Source organism: Bos mutus, chromosome 23, assembly GCF_027580195.1.
Source record: "Bos mutus isolate GX-2022 chromosome 23, NWIPB_WYAK_1.1, whole genome shotgun sequence".
NCBI classification, from domain to species: domain Eukaryota; kingdom Metazoa; phylum Chordata; class Mammalia; order Artiodactyla; family Bovidae; genus Bos; species Bos mutus.
This window is the reverse complement of record NC_091639.1, coordinates 18,592,581-18,616,976: the sequence shown is the minus strand read 5'-3', so window position 1 is coordinate 18,616,976 and position 24,396 is coordinate 18,592,581. Positions and strand designations below refer to the sequence as shown.

Genomic DNA, 24,396 nt, shown 5'->3' with positions numbered 1-24,396 from the left:
TGCATGTACCTCTCTTCCTTACTTTCAGTGTCTCAAACCCCTATATTTTCTCAGGTTGTATCAGGCCAGGGGGTGAAACTGGTCAAAAAGATTAAGGCACAGTCTGGCAGGCTCTTGCTTCCTATGAAACATACATGTGCAGCCCCATAAATGTCCCCCCTAAACTTCCCCCAGTTACTTTTAGGAGTTCCGAGGGAGTGAGTTCTAAAGACTGTCCAGTCTCTGCATGGCCCTCGTTCCCTGCTGGAGCTCCTTCCTTTTGGTATTCTTTCCTACTGAGGCCTCTGCTGCTTGTGAAGCCAGGTACTGCCACCTGGGTACCATCACCTCTACGGGGTGATGCTGTCTCTTGCCAGGTCCCCGAGCCATGGATGCTATGTTATAGCCCACAGGGTCCAGGGAGGCACTGCCAAGGTGACTCTGCTCCCTGCATGAGCATGCTTTCTTCTCCATCTCCCTTCCACATTACATTTTGCAGACAGCATAAAAGAAGAGCTGTTTGTGCTCAATGCTGTATAGAGTTTACAGTGAAATACTGATGACAGGTTTTGCTAATAGCCACATCCAATTCCCTGTAATGAGTACATGGGGACTGGAACCTGGCAGATGAGACGCTAAACTTCAGATTGCCCCCCCACCACAAGCTAGCTTTTGTTACTGGGTTGACGTCTCTTACAGTCTTTTACTTTAGGATGAATTTATTTTCAAGTGATGCCTTAGTGTTTCCTAAGGATACATTACTGGTGGGTCCAACCAGATGCACTCAGACATATGTGAACCCCTGTAGGGGTCACAGTGGAGACCTGAGCTAGGACACCTTCCTTTCTCTGCTGCCTCCTCCCTCTTGCTCCCTTCCTTTCTCTCTCCTACTGCCTTTTCTCTCTTTACACACACACACACACACACACACACACACACAATATTCATCTGCTCAACTCTATGCCAGGCACTGTTCTAAGTACTTCATATAGAGCAGTCAGAGATCTGACAATGGTCTACCCTCCTGAACATTCTGCAGAGTGGCAAGTGCTACAAACAGGAAACAGAAGGTGTGCTGTGACCTACAGTGACTAAGGGATACTTCACATAAGGCTCTCAGGGGAGGCCTTTCTAATGAGGAGAACATGGCTCAGTGGTAAAGTATCCACCTGCCAATGCAGGAGACACAGGTTCGATCCCTGATCTGGGAAGATGCCGCGGAGCAACTAAGCCCGTTGAGTTCAGTTCAGTTGCTCAGTCGTGTCCGACTCTTTGCAAACTCATGGACTGTAGCACGCCAGGCATCCCTGTCCATTACCAACTCCCAGAGCTTGCTCAAACTCATGCCCATCGAGTCGGTGATGCCATCCGACCACCTCATCCTCTCATCCCCTTCTCCTCCCTCCCTGTGGCACAACTAAGCCTATGTGCCATAGCTATTGAGCCTGTGCTAAGAGTCCGGGAGCCGAAAGTACTGAGCCCACATGTGGCAACTACTGCACTGCGCCCTTAGAGCCTGTGCTCTGTGACCAGGGAAGCCAGCGCAATGAGAAGCCCGCACACTGCGACAAAAAGCAGCCCCCGCTCGCTGAAACTGGAGAAAAGCCCGTGCAGCAATGAAGGCCTAGCACGGCCATAAGTAAAAAAATTAAAAAGAAAAAGGAACCAAGCAATATCCTTTCCTCTATTAAAAAAGAAAGACACACCCATACTTAAAAACCTGGTACCTAAGCAGTCCATGCAGAGAAAATGGCAATACTTATACCTTTATTTATGGCAACCCACTCCAGTTCTTGCCTGGAAAATCCCATGGACGGAGAAGCGTGGTAGGCTACAGTCCATGGGGTTGCAAAGAGTCGAACATGACTGAGCCACTTCACTTCACATACCTTTATTTATTGTATGTTATCCTCTCAGAGAGCACATCTTGTCCCTAGAGATGCACAAAGTGGGATTGTACCCTGAACCCACTCCTGGGTGACCTGTTCCCCTCACCCAGGTAGCACGCTGGGATTCTTCTTGTTACGCTATGAGGGACCCTGACTCACAGGGCCCTCAGCTGGAGGGAGCCTCCGTAGGTCCCTCCTGGAGTGCAGCCATACTCCCAGCGCACCTGCACACTCTAATGGGGCCTCTGGGCATATGGTTTTCAGGGTTTCTAACCTCATCCCACAGGGAGGGGAGCTTCAGGGACGTCCCAGCCCAGGCGCAGGATCATGGTGAGAAGGCAGCGGAAGCCCACATCCTCCTTATTCTTAGGGAATTCCAGATGTCACAAAGTTCAGCGCGAGACGATGAACAGCAGGGGTTTCTCCAATCACTGTGGGCTGTTTCCGACAGAGCAGGAGCATAGAACCTGGATTCCTCGAGATGGCTAAAGAACTCAGGAGGCTCTGACATTCCTCAGAGTGGACACTGGCCACCTCATGCTGGGCCTCCTCCGGCAGCCTCTGATTCCTCCTGGCTTCTGGGACTCTGCCATCCAGCATCACTGACCTTCACCCCAGGCTCCCCCAACAGACACAGGCCACCCCACCCACCTTCTCCCGGGCCAGGCCTGGGTCAGAGACGACTGTCTGCTCTTTGGATTCTTCCCTGGCTTATTTCTCCATCTTGTCTTTGCTTATGTTGTTTTCCTCATGAAGATTCCTTTAACTTCCTTTCCAACTCTTTACTATATCACATCCAGTCAATTCTTCATGGCCCACCTCAAGACTCATCTCCCCTGGGAGGTCCCATCCAATGGCTATTGCTCCCATTCCTTTCTTCTTTGCTGAATGCCCACAAACACTCCTTCCCAGGTGGCAGTAGTGGTAAAGAGCCCATCTGCCAACGCAGGAGACATAAGAGACACGGGTTCGATCTCCGGGTCAGGAAGATTCCCCTAGAGGAGGGCATGCCAACTCACTCCAGTGTTCTTGCCTGGAGAATCCCATGGACAGAGGAGCCTGGCAAGCTACAGTCCATGAGGATGCAGAGTCAGATAGGACTGAAGTGACTTAGCATGCATGCCCAAACACTCCAACTCTTCCTCTTCCGGCCCCCCTCCCAGTTCTTCTTCCTTCTCTTACTTCCCTCACCCACCCCTCCCGCTTTCTTCCCTCTCTTCCTTCCTTCTAAATAAGAATTAGCCCATTTATTAATGTGAGTGTTCCAGCTTTGAACAAATGGGTTAGATGGGGGTCCATTCATGGAGGTAAGGATCTTAGGAAAAGAGATTTTGAGGAAAATGTGAGCTCCTGTGAGCATTCTGAGTCCAGACTGCCTTTTTGATGGTCTAAGGATGTTGTCCAGGAGAAAGGATGGGCTGAGAACCATCTTCTACTGACTTGCAAGACTCAGTTGTTAAATTTCCAGGAATTTTAAACATGGTCATTATTAAAAATTAAATTGCATAAATGTACAATTAAATAAATTAAAAAAACAAAGATAATAATGACTCAAAACTCATCACCACCTCCATTTTACTATTATCTCTGAGGTTAGATGTCTATTGGGCTTCCCAGGTGGCTCAGATGGTAAAGTGTCTGCCTGCAATGCAGGAGACCTGGGTTCATTCCCTGGCTCAGGAAGATCCCCTGGAGAAGGAAATGGCAACCCACTCCAGTATTCTTGCCTGGAAAATTCCATGGACAGAGGAGCCTGTTAGGCTATGGTCCATGGGGTCGCAAAGAGTCGGAGACGACTGAGCAATTTCACTTTCCTTTCCTTTCCTTAGATGTCTGTTGCATCTGTATGGAGGAAATACCATACTTGTGACTACACAACTCATGCCTCCAGGGATGTCAGATTGGAGCTGGAAATTGGCCCGGTTTGTGCTACTGAAACTACAAATGTTGGCAAATGTTGTGAATCAAGGCCTTCCCCACTCTGCAAACCAGTAGTTAAACATTTATCACCATATCACTGTCTAAGAAGCAACTGGATAAATGAGTCTGGGCTCAGGAGACAAACTTGGGCCAGAGGTACTGTTGGGGGAGGCATTAGAATACAGACGTGGGGCTGCCTCCTGGGCTGGTGACAAGGGTTCACGCTTGGAAGATATACGTGCTTATTATTCTGCTGCTGCCATCTTGAAGTTTTGAATTTTTGAATGAGAGGCCACGTGTTTTTATTTTGCTCTGGGCTGGTGTGGGTATGGGAACAGGGAGGTTTAAGTGGTCTGGGGGTTGCTAGACTTACTGCTATTCTCCCCTCAAAACTGATTTTCTGTCCTATTTACCACTTGGCAGCACATCTTCACTGATATTTTCCTCTCAACCTGTGTATTCTTAATAATCCTTTTTTAAAAAAAATTATTTGGCTGCATTAGGTCTTTGTTGTTGCCCGTGGGCTTTCTTTAGTTGTGGCTGTCCGTCTCTAGAGCGTGGGCACAGTAATTGTGGCGCACAGGTCCAACCGGCCTGTGGAATCTTCCCAGAGCAGGGATCGAACCTGTGCCCCCTGCATTGGCACACAGATTCTTAACCACTGGACCACCAGGGAAGTCCAACCTGTATTCTTCACAACCAGCTCACAAAATTTCCTTCCTCTATTTTACCTCTGTATTCTTCTCTTCTCTTTGGTTTTTTGAAAACTGTTAACTTTCAAGGCATTGATGTATTAAGTAACTTTACTTAATAAATGTTTCTGCCCCAGATTGCAACGTCCCATACATTCATCTCTCAGATGGTATGTCATGGTGGTTAAAGTGGTCCGGGGATCACAGAAAACTCGGTTTGAATTTTCCCACGTGACCTGAGGCTTCTCTACTTCTGTTTCCTCATCAGAGGAAAGAATGTTTACCTCTGAAGGCTCTGAACATTAAATTAGATAATCTATCTAAAGCGCCTCACACAACGCACATGATAAGTGTTCAATTAATGGTAGTTATTATGACCATAATTTTTATTCATAGATGATGAATTAGGTACCGCCTGTAATGATATTTGCACGCGACACATAGTACTGGCGTCTTAGGAGGAACAGGGAAACATTGGCAGAGACGAGCTGGAAGATTTCACCTTTTTAAAGAACATTTTCTTGTTCCACAATATATATGTCCCAGAGTAGCTTGGACAAAGCACCCCTTTACTGAAGTTCTCACCCCACCCCCCAGCCTCCCTGTCCCGGCACTTCTTAACCCACAAGTTCAGTTCAGTCGCTCAGTCGTGTCCAACTCTTATCCATACACGGATCCAACCTACACAAACAGTAGGCTCCTTTTCTTGCTATAGAACTACACACACACATGGTAGGGACTCAAAAATGCTAGGTTTTTCTCTACACCGCTGTATCCCTCAACTTCTAGCACAGCGCAGGCACCCAGCAGGCGTCCGTTTATAGAGTGACTGCTTGATACTTCCCCTTCTTCCCTCTAAAAGACTCACTTTCTCCAGTCGCTGCCGGACGCCGAGGGCAAAGCCCAAGGGATCCGCGAGCGCGCCAGGCCTACTTCGCCGACTCCGCTCCCTGCGCGGGGCTGCAGTTACTATGGAAACGGCGGGAAATAACAACTCCGTTCCCCCTGGGATGAGGGAGGCCCGCAGAGACAACGGCTGCGGGAGGAACAGCAGGAGCGACGCGCGGCCCCCGGCGAGTTCACCGCGGTGCCAGCCGAGCCGCAGCGCCGTGCCCCACCCCACCCCGCCCTCCTGTGTCGGTAGGTACCCCGTCCGCGGGAGCCTCCCAGGGACCACCCCTCCCCGCCCCCACGCCTTCACCTTGGGACTTGATTGCGCGCTCCTGTTCGCTGTGTTCAAAGGATGCCCACGGGAGCTTCGCTGGGGGCGGCGCAGGTCTTGGCTGCGGATGGGGCAGGGGCGAGGGGTCTCGGACGCTCGACTCTCCTCTATCTCAGTGCACTTTAGGCATATATCTCCCAGCGAGGAAAAAGCTGGGCAGTTTCAGCGCAAACCCTAATTACTTGATTTCGGGAACAAACAGGAGATTGAGAAGTGGGAGCCAGGAAAGAAGTTTCAGCATATTTACGATTATATAGTTCGTGCATGTGTATGTGTTCCCACCTCTCTCCCACCCAGGCGCACGCAGTCTGCCTGTTTCCCGCCCCTGGCGCAGCTCCGGTGCAGAGGTGGTTACACCTTGATTCCGCCGGTAGCGAGAGAAACAGGTGTGTGCGCGCACGGCGAGCGCTGATTGGTGGTGCAGACTCGGGTGAACTACTTGAACGTGCCGGGTGAGTCCTGCCCCGGCAGGGTCTCCGCCGGGTGGACGCCGGGCGCGCGCGGTTGCTTTGCGGTGACCCGCGCGGGCTTGTCTGTTTCGCGTTCGTTTCAGGACGCGACCCCGCGCCGCGCGTGTGCTGTGAGGCCGCTGGGGCAGCCGCGGTGCCTCCCCCCGGAGAAGCGAGCCGCGCGGGAGTCCCGAGGGGAAGATGAGTCGCACCAGTGCCAGGTCCGGGCACCTGTCGCAGCCGGTCGTGAAGAGCGTGCTGGTGTACCGCAACGGGGACCCCTTCTTCACGGGCCGCCGTGTCGTCTTCCACGAGAAGAAGGTGTCCAGCTTCGACGTCTTCCTCAAGGAGGTGACGGGCGGCGTCCAGGCGCCCTTCGGAGCGGTTCGGAACATCTACACCCCGCGGACCGGGCACCGCATCTGGAGGCTAGACCAGATCCAGAGCGGGGGCAACTACGTGGCCGGGGGCCAGGAATCCTTCAAGAAACTCAAGTGAGTCCGTCTGTCCCCACCGCCCATCGTTTCAGGGGTTGCTAAGGTGGAGAGGAGTAACCCCCACCTCGGTGGGCTCAGGGGCTGTGGCTGTGCGAGTTGATGGCCCTCAAAGCTCCCGCTGCGGTTGCATTAGAGGTTGAAACCGTGGTTGGAGAAGAAAGCTCACTTAGGGAGCAGTAGGAACAGACTTTAAAGGTGTGATGATGGATGAGAATCTTTAAAAAAAAAAAGTATTCAATGACTAGCTATTTGGAAAGAGTAGCACATACGTCATGTTAGATATTTCGCATTTCATGTTCTTTTTCTCTTTCCACTTTTTTCTTGGGACCTATCATTTTATTTTTAATTTTGATTGGAGTATAGTTGATTTACAGTGTGGAAATCTATCAATTTAGTCGAAATAATGTTCTTAAAAATGACTCGGAAAAACTGGATACTGAAATGTCACCAGTGGAGAAAGTGCTCTCTGCACGTTCTCCTCACTGTTGAAATTCTTTAGACTTCCATTCCGAGTAGAACTGACCACGCCCCACTTTGTGCGGCCCCTCCTCCCACCACCTGTACATTAAGGGGATTGCCTCTATGCTTGGAAAAGTTTACTGGCTTACTGTATTTGTCTGCAAGCCGGTCACCGGATGCTTGATGGTTAAATCTTGAAGGACAGGGGTCGTTAGTGATGCTTGTCCCCAGTTCCTGGCTGGGAGCTCACTTACTGTGGGTGTTCAGTGCATTGGCAGACTGTGCCTTTGGTCTGTGAAGGGAACAGAGATAAGACACAACTTGTTCTTTGGGAGGTCACAATCTAACAGGAGATAGGCTATGTGCACACCAGTAATTTTAATGCAAAGTACAAAGGGGTGAGTGCAGTTAGAAAAGTAAAATTATATGGGGGTTGAGAAAAATTATTCCTCGTGGGGGTGGGTACTGTGGGACATGTAGAATTTAATATTCCATTTTTTTTTTTTTTTTACAGTTGTACTGAGGTAGATTTCACATAACATAAACCACGGTGGTTTTAGTATATTCATAGAGTTTTGCAACCATCACCACAAACTAATGTTAGAACATTTCCATCACTCCCAGAAGAAATCCTGTACCTTCCCAATTTCCCCATCTCCCCTTCCTCTGGTAACCACTGGCCAGTAGTTATTAGTTTTTCTGTCTCTATGGATTTATCTATCCTGGATATTTTATATACAGACAAACCTTGGAGATATTGCATGTTCTATTTCAGACCACTGCAGTAAAGTCAGTATTGCAATACAGCCAGTCACAGGAGAAGGAAATGGGAACCCACTCCAGTGTTCTTGCCTGGAGAATCCCAGGAGAAATTGAGTGAGGAAATTCAGTGGAGAAAAGAGGCTGAAGAATTCAGCCAGAAGGTAAGAAGAAAGAACGACATGGTGAGACCAAGTTTCGTGAACAAGGCCCGCACTTTATTTTTCAAAGTAGTTTTATACCTTAAGTTATGCATAGAGGATAATGGGGGAAGGGGTAGAGTCTTGCAGCAAACCAGGCTTTCTTCCTGCAAACTTATCATATGCAAACGCTTCGGTGATTTGCATCATCTTCTGGCCCGGAGGCCTGTTAACATTTTAAGACCTTTTCTTCAGAAAACTTATTTTTCTCTAAAGGTGGTTGGTCAGGAGCCACCCTCCAAAAAAGCATTAGATAAAGTTGCATTCCTACAGAGCAAAGGTGTGGTGGGCTATAACAAGAAAAAGAATTAACTCAAGGGTCCCAGGTTACAAACATTAAAGCTACTACTTACACCAATTATATTAATCAATACACTGCCAGGGACACAGCAGGTAAGGGATATGGAAACTGAGCAGCAAACAATGGCCCAACAAGTGAAAAACCATTCACCAATACAATTTCTAATCAATCTTTTAACTACTCAAAAGAATCTGTGTTTAGACAGTTTAGAACATCTCCTGCCTCTCACAGTTGGGAGGCTCTGAACAGTCACATGTGGCCGGAAAAACCTATTCAGGCAGGCTAGAGGATTTCCAAAGGAGTTTGTAGGTTAAACACTGTCACACCCAGGAATTATTAACTGGAACTGTAAGCTAACTCTTTTTTCAGAGAGAGGTAGTGGGGGAGAGCCCCCCGTAAAGTCAGAGGTTTAGGTGAAAGCACAAGCAGAAAGGAGGCAGACTCTGGTTTTGGGGGTATATGCTCGAGAATTTCCAGGGGGACTCCTGAAGCTCGATCCCGCCTTTGCGTATGCCGAGCCTCCTTCCTCATGACCTTGTCTTCCTAACACAGAAAAGGAACATAACCATTCCTACCTCACAGGGTTATTGTAGAAAGTAAGTGCTGTGGATGTGAAGGTGTTTTGTAAGCACCAAAGTGTTCTGTGAATGCAAAGCATCTCGGTGTCCAGTCTCTTTCATCATATACTTCATTAATTTTTAAAGTTAAAACTTTCATATGAAGCAATTTCATGAGGATGGAAACCTGCTTCAGAATCTATTAACAGCTCAAAATTCCAGGCTCACTTTAATAATAATTCATATTCTCTTTTGTTTATTTAGCATTACCAACTCAAAAGATAAAAACAAGTACAGTTCCAAATCAAATAGAAAGTGCACTTCAAATCATTCTTTACACACACACACACACACACACACATATATAATAAGAGATTTACACGGCTGTTTTTGCTTTTCACTCACACACAAAAACCCCGAGTGTGTTATAACAGTGGCCATGGTTTGTTTTCCATGCTGACAGATGAATAATTTATTTATTTGTGTTAAAGTGGTAGTATCTATGGTTATAATGATAGGAGCCAAGAAGATTTAAATGCTGAATATATTTGCTGAATATACAACTAGCAGTTTTCAGTTTATATAACAAATTAGGAAACTGGCAGAACAAAGGAAAATCCGAACATATTGAGGGTAATTCATGTCAGGAAGACCCTGAATGATGCTGGGGGAGATAGCAATGCTGGAAAATATTTTTCAAATGAAAGTGATCAACTTTCTTCTTGAATATCTTTTACTCATATTTCTTCTAAAATTTTTGAAACCATGATTAAACTTCAGGTAGCTATCAAACTGTTTATTTTATAGAAGAGACATCTAGAGATTATTACTTTCCCCAAAGTTTTCCTTATGCATTTTGAGAAGTTGATCCTACTGCATTAATCTGGTGGATCTGAGATGACTTTCCTGCACATGACAGTTAGAATGTGTTGTTATTTTGTCAGAAACCAGTCCCTGAAGATTTCCAAAAGACCCATTATCTGCTAAACAGAGGGAGAATTTGCACTGTTTTATGCAAGTAATAACAGTTTATTTAAGGGAAATAGATGATGATTTCTAGAGGCATGATTGACTGAAGCATTCTATCCAAAAAACAACAAAATAAGATGTAGCCAAAATTAATTCTGATATAAGCTTTTTTGGGGGCATCTCAGCAATTATGGTAGTTGAGGTAGAGAGTGTATCTTTCTATGGTTGTAAATTAAATGCTAGATTTATATTTATTTTTAATATTAAAACATTTATTTATCACCTTCTGTGTATGAAGCACAATGGGACCAGATCACAGTGATGGATATATAGCTTGGAAATTGACAAAGGTATAAAGCTTTTAGGTTGTGCTTACGCTATAGCTAAAGAATGATCAGTAGTTAATGTATATAGCAAATAGTTATGGAATAATAGGGGTCTCCAGAGGTTAACTAGTTCACTCATCTGTCTCTTAGCTGAACCAGAGCCTAAACCATCCCACATGGCTGAGCATTTCTGGATCATTAAAGTGCTCTCCTAGGGAAAAAGCTTTCTCAGCCTTTCACAGTTGTTACTCTAATGCATGGCATCTGTACGACTCTCTTTGGCCTAAAGTCTGTGATTCATAGAACCATTAAGGAGCTTTATACACAAACTGCTCTTTGTATCGAAATGGATATAAAAATGAGAAATAATGTATATGCAGTAAGTAGCTAGCCATTGTGGGGGACAATGTTCCACGATAGAACTATGTATCTCTAAGGCTTCAATTTCATTCAGGTTTAGAGTAGACATGTGTCAGCTCTGAAAGCCATTCCTGTGACTCTCATGGCTTTAGATTAGTAGCTATTGACTTTTTTGCTTTTGGCTTAAGCATGTCCTATGGCTTGCTTTACTTTTTAATAATTAAAAAAAGAAATTTACACAGCTGATTCAAAAGTAATAAAAAGAACCCTTATTCTTTTTATTCCCCCCAGTTACTTGGACATAGGAGAAATCAAGAAAAGACCAATGGAAGCCGTGAGGACAGAGGTAACGCAAATAATAGTAACAGCACCGCTTTCTGTTTCTGACGCTGCTGTCTTAGAGATTTGGATGGCATCCTGATCGTAAGAGATGAACTGTCTAATGTATATGAATAGGACGTTACATGTTTTAAGGCAAAGATAACTCTTCCTTTGGACCATTAGTGGAAACAAACAGGCCGAGTAGTCGTCCTCAGGCATATAGGACAAGATACAACATGCTCTTATTCTCCCATTTTCTAGCTGTATATTCTCTGGTTGGAATTTGTAGGAATTTTCCCTGTCAAGTGGGAAGAGACTCTTAGTAACCGTGATACCAGTCTTTGCCAAAACTACACCCCCCACCCTCATGCTAAACGACTCCCGACAGCTCAGTGTCTGAAATGACCAGGATCACCCTGACTGACCCAGAAGCTTTCAGGCGAGCGTGTTAAGACTTCCTGTAATATCAGGAAAACACCTCCATTTTAACTGGCATTCAAGTTCACTTGAGCAGTGGTCACCAAAAACTGGCATGAAGACTGGCAATGAGCCTTGACAAATAGATGTTCCTAACACTATATTCCACGTAGCATCTGGGACCCTAGTGGAATCATCCCTGGTGGGTATTCTACTGGATGTATTCTTAGCTCATGGATGAAAAAATAGATTAAAAGCAAAGTTAAGGCAACAGCTTTAACTGTCCCAGTGAGAAGGAAAAAGATAGTTAAACCCAGACTTGGACTCTGTTCACCAGACCAGACTTCCCTTCTCCCATTTTGACCCCCACATTGTCGATTGCTCCTGGTGTGTTCCGCCAGTGAAGAAATGGCCAACAGTGAAAGGAGTTCTTCTTCTTTCGTAGTGTGGCGCCCCCGGGAATATCCTCAGCTCTCTCCATTTCCTCTTATACTGTGTTTATGCCAACAGGATCATATAGGTCTCTCTAGAAAAAAAACACATAGGAAAATATTTTAATTGTGCAGTATTTTTAATAACGTGAGGTTAAATTCATTATTTAAATAATTTGCGAGAAGAGGTGGTAATCCCAGACATTGTTTAAATAATTAATATTATTTGTACTTTTGATTTTCAACGTGTGAAATAAGTTAATCCAATGTGTGAGAAGCTGACACAATATGTGAAAAGTTGAACATGAACGTGATAAGATTTATAGCTTAAAATAGACAAAAATAGAAAAATTTCAGGCAGTACTTATGTTACAGGGAGAGAATGACTGATGGTTAGAATCTGTAGCAAGTAGTAAAAAAAGACATTAGGAAATTAGTTCCGGATATAATTTTGTTTGAAGGCCACACGACTGGTTGAAGTAAGTCACCTTGCTTGAGGTTGGTGACTAAAGCCGACTTTCTGCAATAGAATTTAAAATGTGTGAGTTCCTAAAAAAAGTAGGAATGTATATTTATTCTGGATTCTAGTGCCTTTGATGAAGACATTATGCCTGGAAAATTTCAAGAGGTGTGCAAAAAAATTGGGGAATATACTTAAAAAAATATTAACCTTAACAGAAGAAGCATTCACAAGGACTCTATAGTTAATTAATTATTTGCTAATTGTTCTTCCACTTTGGAGCAGTAACTATTGATTTCTCTTTGGGCCGGTGCCCAGGCTACACAGACAAGGTTTTGATTTATGAATACACATGTTACATGTGACAAACCCACCTCTCATCTCCAACTAGATGTTAGCATCTCTCTCTGTTCTGGAACACCGCATCTCTCCCACTTTACTTCTTACTGGTGATACCTGCGCCTTCTTATTTCCTCTAACTTTGTGGGATATGCTGGAGCCTTTCACATCTCCATCCTTCCCCACACAGTCTTGCAAAGGGGAGCCAAAAAAGAGACATTTTGAGGATGCAAAGGAGATGGGAGGAAGAGGTAAGAAACTGTTTGTGACCTTCAGCACTTTCCTTTACCTACCCAAGTCCCCCTTTCTCTTTTGTCCTCCCTGGCCCGCTCTCCCCCAACCCCCCCACCAATCTTGCTTCCCTTGTGGCTCAGCTGATAAAGAATCCGCCTGCAATGTGAGAGACCTGGGTTTTATCCCTGGGTTGGGAAGATCCCCTGGAGATGGGAAAGGCTACCCATTCCAGCAGTCTGGCCTGGAGAATTCCATGGGGTCGCAAAGAGCTGGACATGACTGAGCGATCTGCACAATCTTTTTTCCCAGTCTGAACAGTGTTTTCACTTCCCTCACTGTGCATTTCTACTCTTTTTTTTTGCCTCACCTTTGCTTGGTAAGCCAGATCTTAGTTTCCCACAAAGGATCAAACCCATGACCCTGCAGTGGAAGCTTGGAGTCTTAAGCACTGGATCACCAGGGAAGTTCTATGCATTTCCAGTCTTGGTCTTCACAGAGACCCTCCTCCCCAATGTCCACACCACGACCACACTCCAAGCCTGCTTTGAGCAAAGGAACCCCTGCTTTCATTGTCAGAAAGGGAGAGTTTTGGGTTCTTGGCATCCAAAATGGGGAAGCTGAATGCCTTTCCCAATAGAGATCTCACTTTCACTGTTGGTTCTATAGTCTTATTGCTGCTGTTTTAGGTGGAGCATAGGTCAGAAAAGCTTTCGTGGGCTGCACTGAGAACCTCACTTTTGTCTGTGAAGTTCTTACTGAGCATAAACACCTCCCTTTTTTTCTACAGGTGATTTACCATCAAACTTATAGAGTTCAACAAGTTTGTGAGTTAGGGGATGATCTATGTTCAAAGTCTGAGAACGAACTTGACAGAATCTGGCCTTTCACAAATATAGATTCTATTTTCTCCATCTAAGGTGGTGATTTCCTTTCAACATTTGTGTCTACTGGAAAAAAAAGCACACCTAGTAAAAAACTGTTGATAACCACCATTCTTTGGAGTAAGTTAACACATTTTCAATCACAGAGAGGGACTCAGAGACAACTTAGAAATGGGAACATGAATACATGGAATTGGAGAGTTTAGAGTTGTTTCAGGGAAGAAATTTCAGTGCAGTAGTAGCACAAACAATGTTTATTCAAAGATGTTTAAATATGAAGAGTGAGTAAAACTATTTACTCATCAAAATTGGGGGCATTTCCCTCAAATCTGACATATTTCATATTGTTTAAGTTTTTGGTGTTGAGGCTGCATGATAAAAGTCACCGCATTAAGGTAAATGATTCCATTTTTCTAACTGCTTAAAATGTATTAATTCTAATTCTTCTCAGTGCATGTTATAATTGGGCTTTCCAGGTGGTTCATTGGTAAAGAATCAACCTGCTGATACAGGAGACCCAGGTTCGATCCCTGGGTCAGGAAGATCCCTTGGAGGAGGAAATGGCAACCCACTCCAGTATTCTTGCCTGGAGAATCCCATGTAAGGAGGAGCCCAGTGGGCTACAGTCTATGAGGTTGCAAAAGAGTCAGACTCAACTTGGTGACTAAACAACAACTATAAGAACAATAACAACATGTTATAGTAGAAGGACCTTCACAGTTTTGTAGAATGTGTGGCCCTGGGTCCCAGCTGTGGTGGCTAGATTTTCACACGTGGAAGGAAACCCAGCCAATGGGTGCTTGGAGTCAGTAGCATTCCTCCCCTCCTCCCAGAAAACCAGAGTCCATAATATGATTTGGTTGTTCGTTAGATGGTCAATAATTTAGACATGATGGTATCCACTTGCTGACTGCAAGTCACGAAATGAGGCATGCCACCTTGACGTCCTAGGGTCTGTTGTGGTTTCTGCCATTACTTTTCTATTCCATGAGGCTCATTGTTGAAAAGACACTAGAAGGACATCTAGTCCTTCTCTATACCCATGTTACTGAGACAGAAAAAGGCAGAACTCGAATGCATATTCCACTAACCTGAAAGAAGTATGTGGTCTTATTTGGCCAACACTTTTTGTAGCAGGAGGAAAGGAGAGAAAGCAGGAGGATAGATGGAGAAGAAAAGGAGATGGGAAAAAGAAAAAACCAAAAGGTGGCTGGTGGTTTGCACCTGCTCCAAAGTTGGGCAGTGCTGTGGGTTCTGAGCCAATGCCCTTTTCTTTGGAGAAGGTGACGGCACCCCACTCCACTACTCTTGCCTGGAAAATCCCATGGATGGAGGAGCCTGGTAGGCTGCAGTCCATGGGATCACGAAAAGTCAGACACGACTGAGCGGCTTCACTTTCACTTTTCACTTTCCTGCATTGGAGAAGGAAATGGCAACCCACTCCAATGTTCTTGCCTGGAGAATCCCAGGGATGGGGAGCCTGGTGGGCTACAGTCCATGGGGTCGAACAGAGTCGGACATGACTGAAGCGACTTGGCGGCAACAGCAACAGTCCTTTCCTTTCCTCTCTACACACAGCTCTTGCTTTTACTAACAGCCAACTCAAGAGATCTTCTAGGCTCTCCTTGGACTCCTGCCTCTATTCCCCTGTCATTGTGTTGATCTGTATTTTCATCTTTCTTCCCACTTTCCCTGTATCAGTTTTAATGAAGACTGTTCTCATCTTCTGACCTTGGTGTTCATCTCTTTATTTATGTCCTCTCAGTCCTCTCTTTGCTTCCTTTCACCTCCACTCTCTGCCTGGTTTTAGATTTCATTCTGTGCGTCCTTGTTCCAGCTTCCCCCTTGCCTCTGTCATGGAAGCAAGCAGTCTGCGGAGCCCTCCGACCCCCTGCACTGGGAGCCTCTGGTCTGCATGTGGACACCTTTCCTCTTCCTTACCAGCCTGCATTGTCCTTTTAGCCTTTTGCCTTAACTGAAGGACGTTCTTGTTTTTCTACTTTATCCACTTAGCTTTCATGTGATCACACTCCCATACTGTGCAGCATGGTAGGCAGAGGGCAGGGAAGCAAGATTAACAGGACATAAATAACCTCTTCAGTTCAGTTCAGTTGAGTCGCTCAGTCATGTCCAACTCTGTGTGACCCCATGAACCACAGAACGCCAGGCCTCCCTGTCCATCACCATCTCCCAGAGTTCACCCCAACCCATGTCCATCGAGTTGGTGATGCCATCCAACCATCTCATCCTCTGTTGTCCCCTTCTCCTCCTGCCCTCAATCTTTCCCAGCCTCAGGGTCTTTTCAAATGAGTCAACTCTTCACATCAGGTGGCCAAAGTATTGGAGTTTCAGCTTCAACATCAGTCCTTCCAATGAACACTCAGGACTGATCTCCTTTAGGATGGACTGGTTGAATCTCCTTGCAGTCCAAGGGACTCTCAAGAGTCTTCTCCAACACCACAGTTCAAAAGCATCAATTCTTCGGCGCTCAGCTTTCTTTGTAGTCCAACTCTCACATCCGTACATGAATACTGGAAAAAGCATAGCCTTGACTAGATGGACCTTTTTTGGCAAAGTAATGTCTCTGCTTTTGAATATGCTATCTAGGTTGGTCATAACTTTCCTTCCAAGGAGTAAGCATCTTTTAATTTCATGGCTGAAATCGCCATCTACAGTGATTTTGGAGCCCAGAAAAATAAAGTCAGCCACTGTTTCCACTGTTTCCACATCTACTTCCCATGAAGTGGTGGGACCAGATGCCGTGATCTTCGTTTTCTGAATGTTGAGCTTTAAGCCAACTTTTTCACTCTCCTCTTTTACTTTCATCAGGAGGCTCTTTAGTTCTTCACTTTCTGCCATAAGGGTGGTGTCATCTGCATATCTGAGGTTATTGATATTTCTCCTGGAAATCTTGATTCCAGCTTGTGCTTCCTCCAGCCCAACGTTTCCCATGATGTACTCTGCATATAAGTTAAATAAGCAGGGTGACAATAAACAGCCTTTACATACTCCTTTTCCTGTTTGGAACCAGTCTGTTGTTCCATGTCCAGTTCTAACTGTTGCTCCCTGAGCTGCATACAGGTTTCTCAAGAGGCAGGTCAGGTGGTCTGGTATTCCCATCTCTTTCAGAATTTTCCATAGTTTATTGTGATCCACATAGTCAAAGGCTTTGGCATAGTCAATAAAGCAGAAATAGGTGTTTTTCTGGAACTCTCTTGCTTTTTCGATGATTCAGCGGATGTTGGCAATTTGATCTCTGATTTCTCTGCCTTTTCTAAAACCAGCTTGAACATCTAGAAGTTCACAGTTCATGTATTGCTGAAGCCTAACCTCTTACCTCCAAGAAATTTACAATTTTGCTGAAAAGACAGATATATGAACATTCCCAGTACTGCGTACTAAGCGATTCAGGGGTCCAACCCTGTTTGTGTTGAGCTATTTATTTCCAATGCTTTCAACTATCAGGTGGCAACAAAGTCATCTGTGAACTCATCAAAGGAAAGCTTCATTCTTTGACTTGGGGTTGTAGATGCTGCCAGCTGGCTCCACCCTGTTGCCTCCATGTAGTGAATCCTTTATATTATGACATTCTTCAATAGTTATTTAGGGTCCAAAATCTGTTTCACTGTAAGAGGCCCTGAAACACATTCTCTACAGAGAAGACAAGCAGACAGTGTGCAGAGCACTTAGGATGTGCTAGGAGCTGTGATTCACCAGGTATAAAATGAGTACTTTTAGGAGTTTGGAGTCTAGAGGATGAGACAGGGAAGTAAATCAACCATTATCATTGAGGGCACATGTGCTGGGCTGGAAGAATGTTTGGAGGACTGAAAAAGGGTGGATGGGTTTACATAATCCATAATCCATAGGTTTATGGGTTAGCCAGTTTTGAAATGGTTTCAAATATCTTTCATTTTTCGCCCACTTCTCTTAGCTTAAGGTTTTGAGAATGTCCCTTTCTCCTCCTTGATTAAGGAAGATAATTTAATATTTATATCTGTATAGGGATCAAAGCCTGTCTCTAGTAAAAATAGTGAAAATCAACTGGATAGAAAAGCAACAAAGGCAGCCTTGCCATGAGTCAGGCTCGGAGGACACACACACAGCAGGTCAGCTGCCTGCACTATCACCCTTCAGGCTCCTCTGTCCATGGGATTCTCCAGGCAAGAATACTGGAGTGGGTTGCCATGCCCTCCTCCAGGGGATCTTCCCAACCTGGGGATCAAACCCAGGTCTCCTGCATTGCAGGTGGATTCTTTACCATCTGAGCCACTAAGGAAGCCCAAGAGTACTGGAGTGAGTAGCCTATCCCTTCACCAGAGGATCTTGCAGGCAGATTCTTTACCAGCTGAGCTACCAGGGAAGCCCACAGTTAACAGAGAACACTGCTTCTCCCAGTCATGTTGTCACTGTAAGATGCCCTAAGGGCCTCCCTTCCTGTGATTACTGCATTCTGGTGGATGACACTCTAGACTTGCTGTACTACTCCTGTATTTTACTGGACATCTTTTATTTTTTGGCCAGGCCACAGAGCTTGCAGGATCTTAGTTCCCTGACCAGGCATTGAACCCTGGGCCACAGCAGTGAAAGCACCAAATCCTAACGGCTGGATTGCCAGGGAATTCCCTACCCGGCATCTTTAATTGCTAAACCTCCCTCACCTCATAACAGCCCCTAGTTAATTCCCACTTGTAACTTCACCTCCAAACTGCCCTCAGCCCAGAAGTGAATCTGCTTCCTCTAGACTCACCTTTGAATCCTCCAGTGAGAACCCAAACCTTAGGAAAGATGATTCCCTTCTCCTCTTTCTCAGCATCATTTTGTGACTTCTCCAAGTGCCATCCCTCACTGCACAAAATCAACAAATCTGATTTTGTCTGACTACAGATTTGTTCCTGTTTCTGATAGTCTTCACCTGATGAGGCTTTAACACATGCATCAGAGCTGCTGGTTAGATTGTAGTCTCTGGGAGGTCTGCTCATTCTGTATAATACCTAGCGTTAAGAGGCTGGTGCGTGTGTGAGTCGCTCTGTCATGTCCAACTGTTTGCGACCCCATGGACTACAGCCCACCAGGCTCCTGTGTCCATGGAATTCTCCAGGCAAGAATACTGGAGTGGGTTGCCATTTTCTTCTCCAAGAGATCTTCCTGACACAGGGATCAAACTCAGGTTTCCCACACTGTAGACAGATTCTTTGCTGTCTGAGCCACCAGGCGTCTCTAATAGGCTGGTAGTAGTTTTAATTCTCTATAGCTTTGAACATTCCTTATCATAGTTAAGGGAGATACCTGTTTTCCTCGTGTGCCTGGTGATTCTGTTTCATGTATGAGTGGGATGTCTCAAATAACTTATAAGTCTTCATGGCTACTATCTATCATTTCAGGGATAAAATTGGTTGTAATTAAACCTTTGTGTATTTATTGTCTCTTAGAATCTGCTGCGTGTGTGCTCAGTCGTAATTGTAGCCTGCCAGGCTCCTCTATCTGTGGAATTCTCCAGGCAAAAATACTGGAGTGGGTTGCCATTTCCTTCTCCTTTAATGTCTCTGGTGTACATTTATTGTCTCTAGTACACTTTGCAGAGAAGGCAATGGCACCCCACTCCAGTACTCTTGCCTGGAAATTCCCATGGATGGAGGAGCCAAGTAGGCTGCGGTCCATGGGGTCGCTAAGAGTCGGACACGACTGAGCGACTTCACTTTCACTTTTCACTTTCACTTTTCACTTTCATGCATTGGAGAAGGAAATGGCAACCCACTCCAGTACTCTTGCCTGGAGAATCCCAAGCAAGATTCTCCCACGGGGGAGCCTGGTGGGCTGCTGTCTATGGGGTCGCACAGCGTCGGACATGACTGAAGCGACTTAGCAGCAGCAGCAGCAGCAGCAGCAGCAGCATACTTTGAAATTGTATTGAATGAATGCTATTCACTTAACAAGGGCTTATTGTGTGCCTGCTATGTGCCAGGTGACTACGTGCTTGTCACCCGAGAACCAAATAACATGGCCCCTGTCCTCATGGAGTTGACTGCTCTTTAGCCGACCTTGCTTGTCATGCCTTTACTTTTAACTCTACCAGCATTGATCTTTGCTGCAGAACTTGTGGATTTCTTTAGCTCATAACCCCACATTTTAAGGGCTAAACAGTTTTTGAAGAAAAATCAGAGCTCTGGTTTTCTTCTTCATTTGCCTGCTCATCCTCACCTGCTAGTGGAGAGCCAGTCACAGGTGCAGTGACAGCTAAGCAGAGAGAGCTGGTCAGGTCTCACCATCTTCAAAGTGACCCATCCTGCAGTTGGGAGACCTGCTGTCTTAAGCAGAAATCTTCAGATTAAGATCCAAAGACACTAATGAATGTCTCCTCTTCAAATAAGCATCCCACTGGATCCTCTTGAATACCCTTCTCTCATTTTAGATTTTCATCAATGGAGAATTTGGATAACTTTGTTTCTTCTTTGTTGGGGGGGAGTGCTGCAGAAGAACCTTGGAGAGGAGGAAACAAAGGAAGTGAGGTTTTGAAACCTCAGAACTTGCCCTGGTCTGAAAAGTTTGTGGGAGCATGTGTTGTACTTCGGGTCCATCACTCCAGTGAATGTCTTTAAGATTTTGAATATCATTATTAAAACTTCACATTTCAGTTTAATCATTAGGCATCATCTCCAATAAAACATACTGTGAGGTTTGCTACTTAAAGGCTTTGGGTTGGGAATGGGTTTCTAGACATCAAATCAGGTGTAATTATTAACCTTACTGTGGGAAAGCTTGGGACTCTGTGGTTTAACTCACTAATCTTTAGCTTTGGAATTCTGGGTTCAAAGAGGGGACTACGAAATAGTTAAACTCCTAAATGTTTCTTTCTTTAACTTGGGGAAAGATTTCCAGATTATGTTAATCAAGTTTACTAATTTATCAAAACATCAAAGAAAATGAAACCCACTTTTGTGAGTTCTTCCAACAATAATTGAAACCCTTTTCCAGTCTTTTATTTTACATCTTCCCCCATCTCTCTAATGTAAGTGCAGAGTAAGAAGGATTCTTTTAAGGACAGCTAGTTCACATCAGTAGTCATGGCGATTCCAAGGTGACTATGACCTTGCCAAGGCTCTAGGAAGACAGAATTTTCTGTTAAAGAACAACTGACATATTTCATTTTTCTTTCACACTTTCCTGTCTTATCTCTTTTCTTGGTATTGAACTGTGTGTGGGGGGAGGGGGCATGGGGAATAAGAGGAAGAAACAGAGGAGTGTTTGTGTCAACCTAGAAAATATTGATCTAATGAAAAATATCCATTAGTAACCCTAATCAGCTCTGACTAAAAGTTAGAGGCTGGGGTCTTAATTTTTCCATTAAACATGTGCTGTGGGATTGTTCCATATATCTTGCATTCTCTGCTTGGCATTTAGGTATGATTTAGAATGTCTATGAAATTGGAAGACATACAAATTAGAGCATGTTTATATTTTTTATTTATAGTAATAAGCTGTTCTAAGCAAAGACAGACATTTAATAAGAAACCATTTATAAAATGATTATCAGCCTTTTAAGAAAAAATATGAAAAGTATCTAATAAAATAGTTAAATTGCTAGGTAACAGTGAATATTTAAAAGAGTCACTTAATCGAAGTATTGAAATACTCTCAATAAGACATTTTATTTGCCCCAAGATAAAGTCCTTTTGGCAACACCAACAGCATCCCCTGTGGAACAGAGAAGAACATCTTGTTCTTATGATGCATGAGATTTAGAAACACAGATGAAGAATTTTTAGGCATATGTATTATAATTTGAAGTTCTGCCAAGGTATACCAAACTTTTCATTGATGGATACTATGCACCTACTAGAAAATCAATACTTAGGTTCACATTTTAGGGTAATTGTAATGAGCTTATTGCATTTTCTCGAGTCAAAGGGACAATTCATGATGGAAGTATGATTTTTCTATGTGATAGGAATAATAAGAAAATGTAACCAGATAGCAAGTATGGCCAAGGAAGACAAATTGTGCTGAACCACTTACTGAATGCTGCTCAAGTATGCGAAAGCATTGAGAATATTTATCAAGAGCCTGCTGAATGCCAGGCAGTGGGCTGGATTCTAGCCACATTAAGACACTGAGTATGTGCCAATCAAAAATGACAACAAGGTAATTGTCATTGGAAGAGACTGAAAAGAGTTTTGAAAAAGTATAGAAGGGTGGAAAAGTAATACCAGCGGTTGTTAATCCGAAGAAAGACAGCTATTTATGTAGACCTAATTAATAATTAGCTTCAATGCTTATAAAGAATGTGGTGACTAGATCTTTTCCATCACAGCTGGGTACCATAAAAGGGGAAACAAAATTAAGCTGTGGTGTGAAGTTTGAAGAATTTCAGTCAGATTGAAAGAAAGATTTTAAAGAATTGGTAAAGATTACCAGGCATTTATTGAAAGAAGGTGTCTTATCTCTTTTTCATCTATTTTAAAGTATAAACCCATTCATTCCTTTGGCTGGCACATTTCGGTTGTATACCAAGATGACAGGGGTCAACTGAGGTTGCCCTCTCACCTAAGGTTTGGTGGGGCAGGTGGCTGTCAGAGTCTTCTTGGGAAGCCCAGGTTGTCACACTCCCTCATGGAGGCAATTTGAATTGTCACTTTCTGTCATGATCTCTCAAGTTCCAGAGAGTTCTTCAGGGTCAATAAGCAGGTGGTGCTGTGATTTGCTGGCACTTTCAGTCAGAATTTTTAAAAAGCAAGAAAATCTGAAGCCACACCACGAGAATAGAGGGTTTGGAGAAGATTCTTGTTTTTGGAGTGTGGATTTTGTATTTATAACTAGAGTTAGCCTAGTATCCTGATATAACAACCATCCACAGAGATGTTTCCATTTTCTTCCACACACGGTACATCCAGAAAAGAAAACCCGCGAGGATGATGTGTTAAAGGAATACAGGAAATGCAACTCAGAGGAATCGGTAATAAGAAACTAAGCTTATGAGGTCACCTGTGGTGATGTCTCCATTTTTGATTAGGATGTAGAAACTTGTCAGTTTAAATTATATTTCTCTTTAATTTAGAACAGATTTGTATGTGCGTGTGTGTTTAATCTTCTTTTTTTGAAATTAATTTATTTTTGGCTGTGCTAGGTTTCGTTGCTGGGCAAGCTTTCTCTAGTTTAGGGGAGTGGAGGCTAGCCTCTCCTGGCGGTGCACAGGCTTGTCATCGCAGTGGCTTCTCTTGTTGAGCACAGGCTCTGGGCGCACGGACTTCAGTAGTTGCAGCGTGCGAGCTCGGAAGTTGCAGCTCCCGGGCTCCAGAGCACAGGCTCAGTAGTTGTGATGTGTGGACTTAGTTGCTCTGAGGCTTGTGGAATCTTCCTGGAGCAAGGGTCAGGCCCATGTCCGCTGCATTGACAGGCGGGTTCTTATCCACTGTGTCACCAAGGAAGTCCTGGGTTTAATTTTAAATGCCTAACTTGTGGAAACTTTGTTTCAAACACCCAGAGTAGCACAGAGCAGCGATAAATCCTTGGACCGTTCCTGGGGGAGCAGCATGGTGAGCACACTGTGCTGATGAAGCCAGGGACTCGGACTCGGACCCCACGGTCCCCTCTCAATCCCATTAGGTCCTCGGCCCTAGATTGTCCCCCCAGTATCCAGCTGCCACCTCAAGTCTGGCATTGGTTAAAGCATAGGTCAGAATATATGTGAGATTCAGCTTACATCTTGTCACCATATTGGAGATCAACTAGAAAGGTCTGTGTCCCGCAGGTATGCTAATAGTCTTATCTTTATGTACAAAATAAAATATATTTCACTGTACTTGAAAATGGATGGATGGAGGATATAAGGCAGTTTTTTTTAAGGTTAGCGCTATTTGTTTGCATTTGGTTGATTACAGCATGAAGAATAAAGGCGTATCTAGCTTGGTCAACAATGAAAACTCCTATTTATTATTGTGAAAGACTCCAAAGCAGCCAGCCAGATCCAGCTCAGATGTCATCCCATGATTACATAGTTTGGATGTTTGGTTTGTTGAAAGAAGGTTGATTTCAGTCCACCTGTTAGCTGGGGCCAAAGCCGATGGTGAGGGCCTGTGGGAGAGTGAAAACTAAATGGACGCAGTATATTTGCAATGTCTAATGTTTAACGTGGGACCTTTCTCTCTAGGAAATTTCTAGCGGCAGTCAGTCCTTGATGCTTTGTGTTTTTTTCCTCCCTTTCTGGCAGTATTTTTGAGTTTCAAAGATTTATGAACCTCCATGCCTATTTTTGCTATTTCAAATTATAAAATGTAATGTAACCAGGCAGCCAACTTTGAGCAATATTTATAAAAGGAGTCATCGAATGTTACCCAAGTTGTGTTTTGTAAATTATATGCTGATTGATAAAATGCCATAGTCACAGATTGTTTTTCTAGAACTGAACAGAGAACTCAATTTCCAGTACTATGAGTTTTGTGTTAGCTTGCATGGGATCTCCCACAAATGATTTTCTAAAAAATGATTTTCAGTATCAAATTAAAAATTATAGATATATATATTTACCATAGCATAGAGATTTTTTTTTTGTATGGCTTTTGCAAATGTAGCTGATTTTTCATGAACTGTCAATTGGCTAATATTTAAATTAGTCAAATAGTATATGGAAATTGGATTGAATTAACTTTCCTCTAGCTGGTACTTCTAATCAGGTTGCTATTCCCTTGTGTTAATCCTATTTCAATTATTTTATCAATAATATTAACATTGTCTGCT

The 24,396-nt window shown here is 44.1% G+C and overlaps 1 protein-coding gene across 1 annotated transcript in view; it reads left to right on the top strand.

The window, feature by feature from the left end:
* Positions 1–6,316: 6,316 nt before the first annotated feature.
* The window catches only part of DCDC2 (doublecortin domain containing 2), a 145,872-nt gene continuing 127,792 nt past the window's right edge, over positions 6,317–24,396 (top strand). Inside the window, exons 1-2 of the mRNA XM_070360667.1 lie at positions 6,317–6,645; positions 10,871–10,925. Coding sequence (XP_070216768.1) covers positions 6,353–6,645; positions 10,871–10,925 — 348 coding nt within the window. The 5' untranslated portion in view covers positions 6,317–6,352. The remainder of the gene's footprint in view (positions 6,646–10,870; positions 10,926–24,396) is intronic.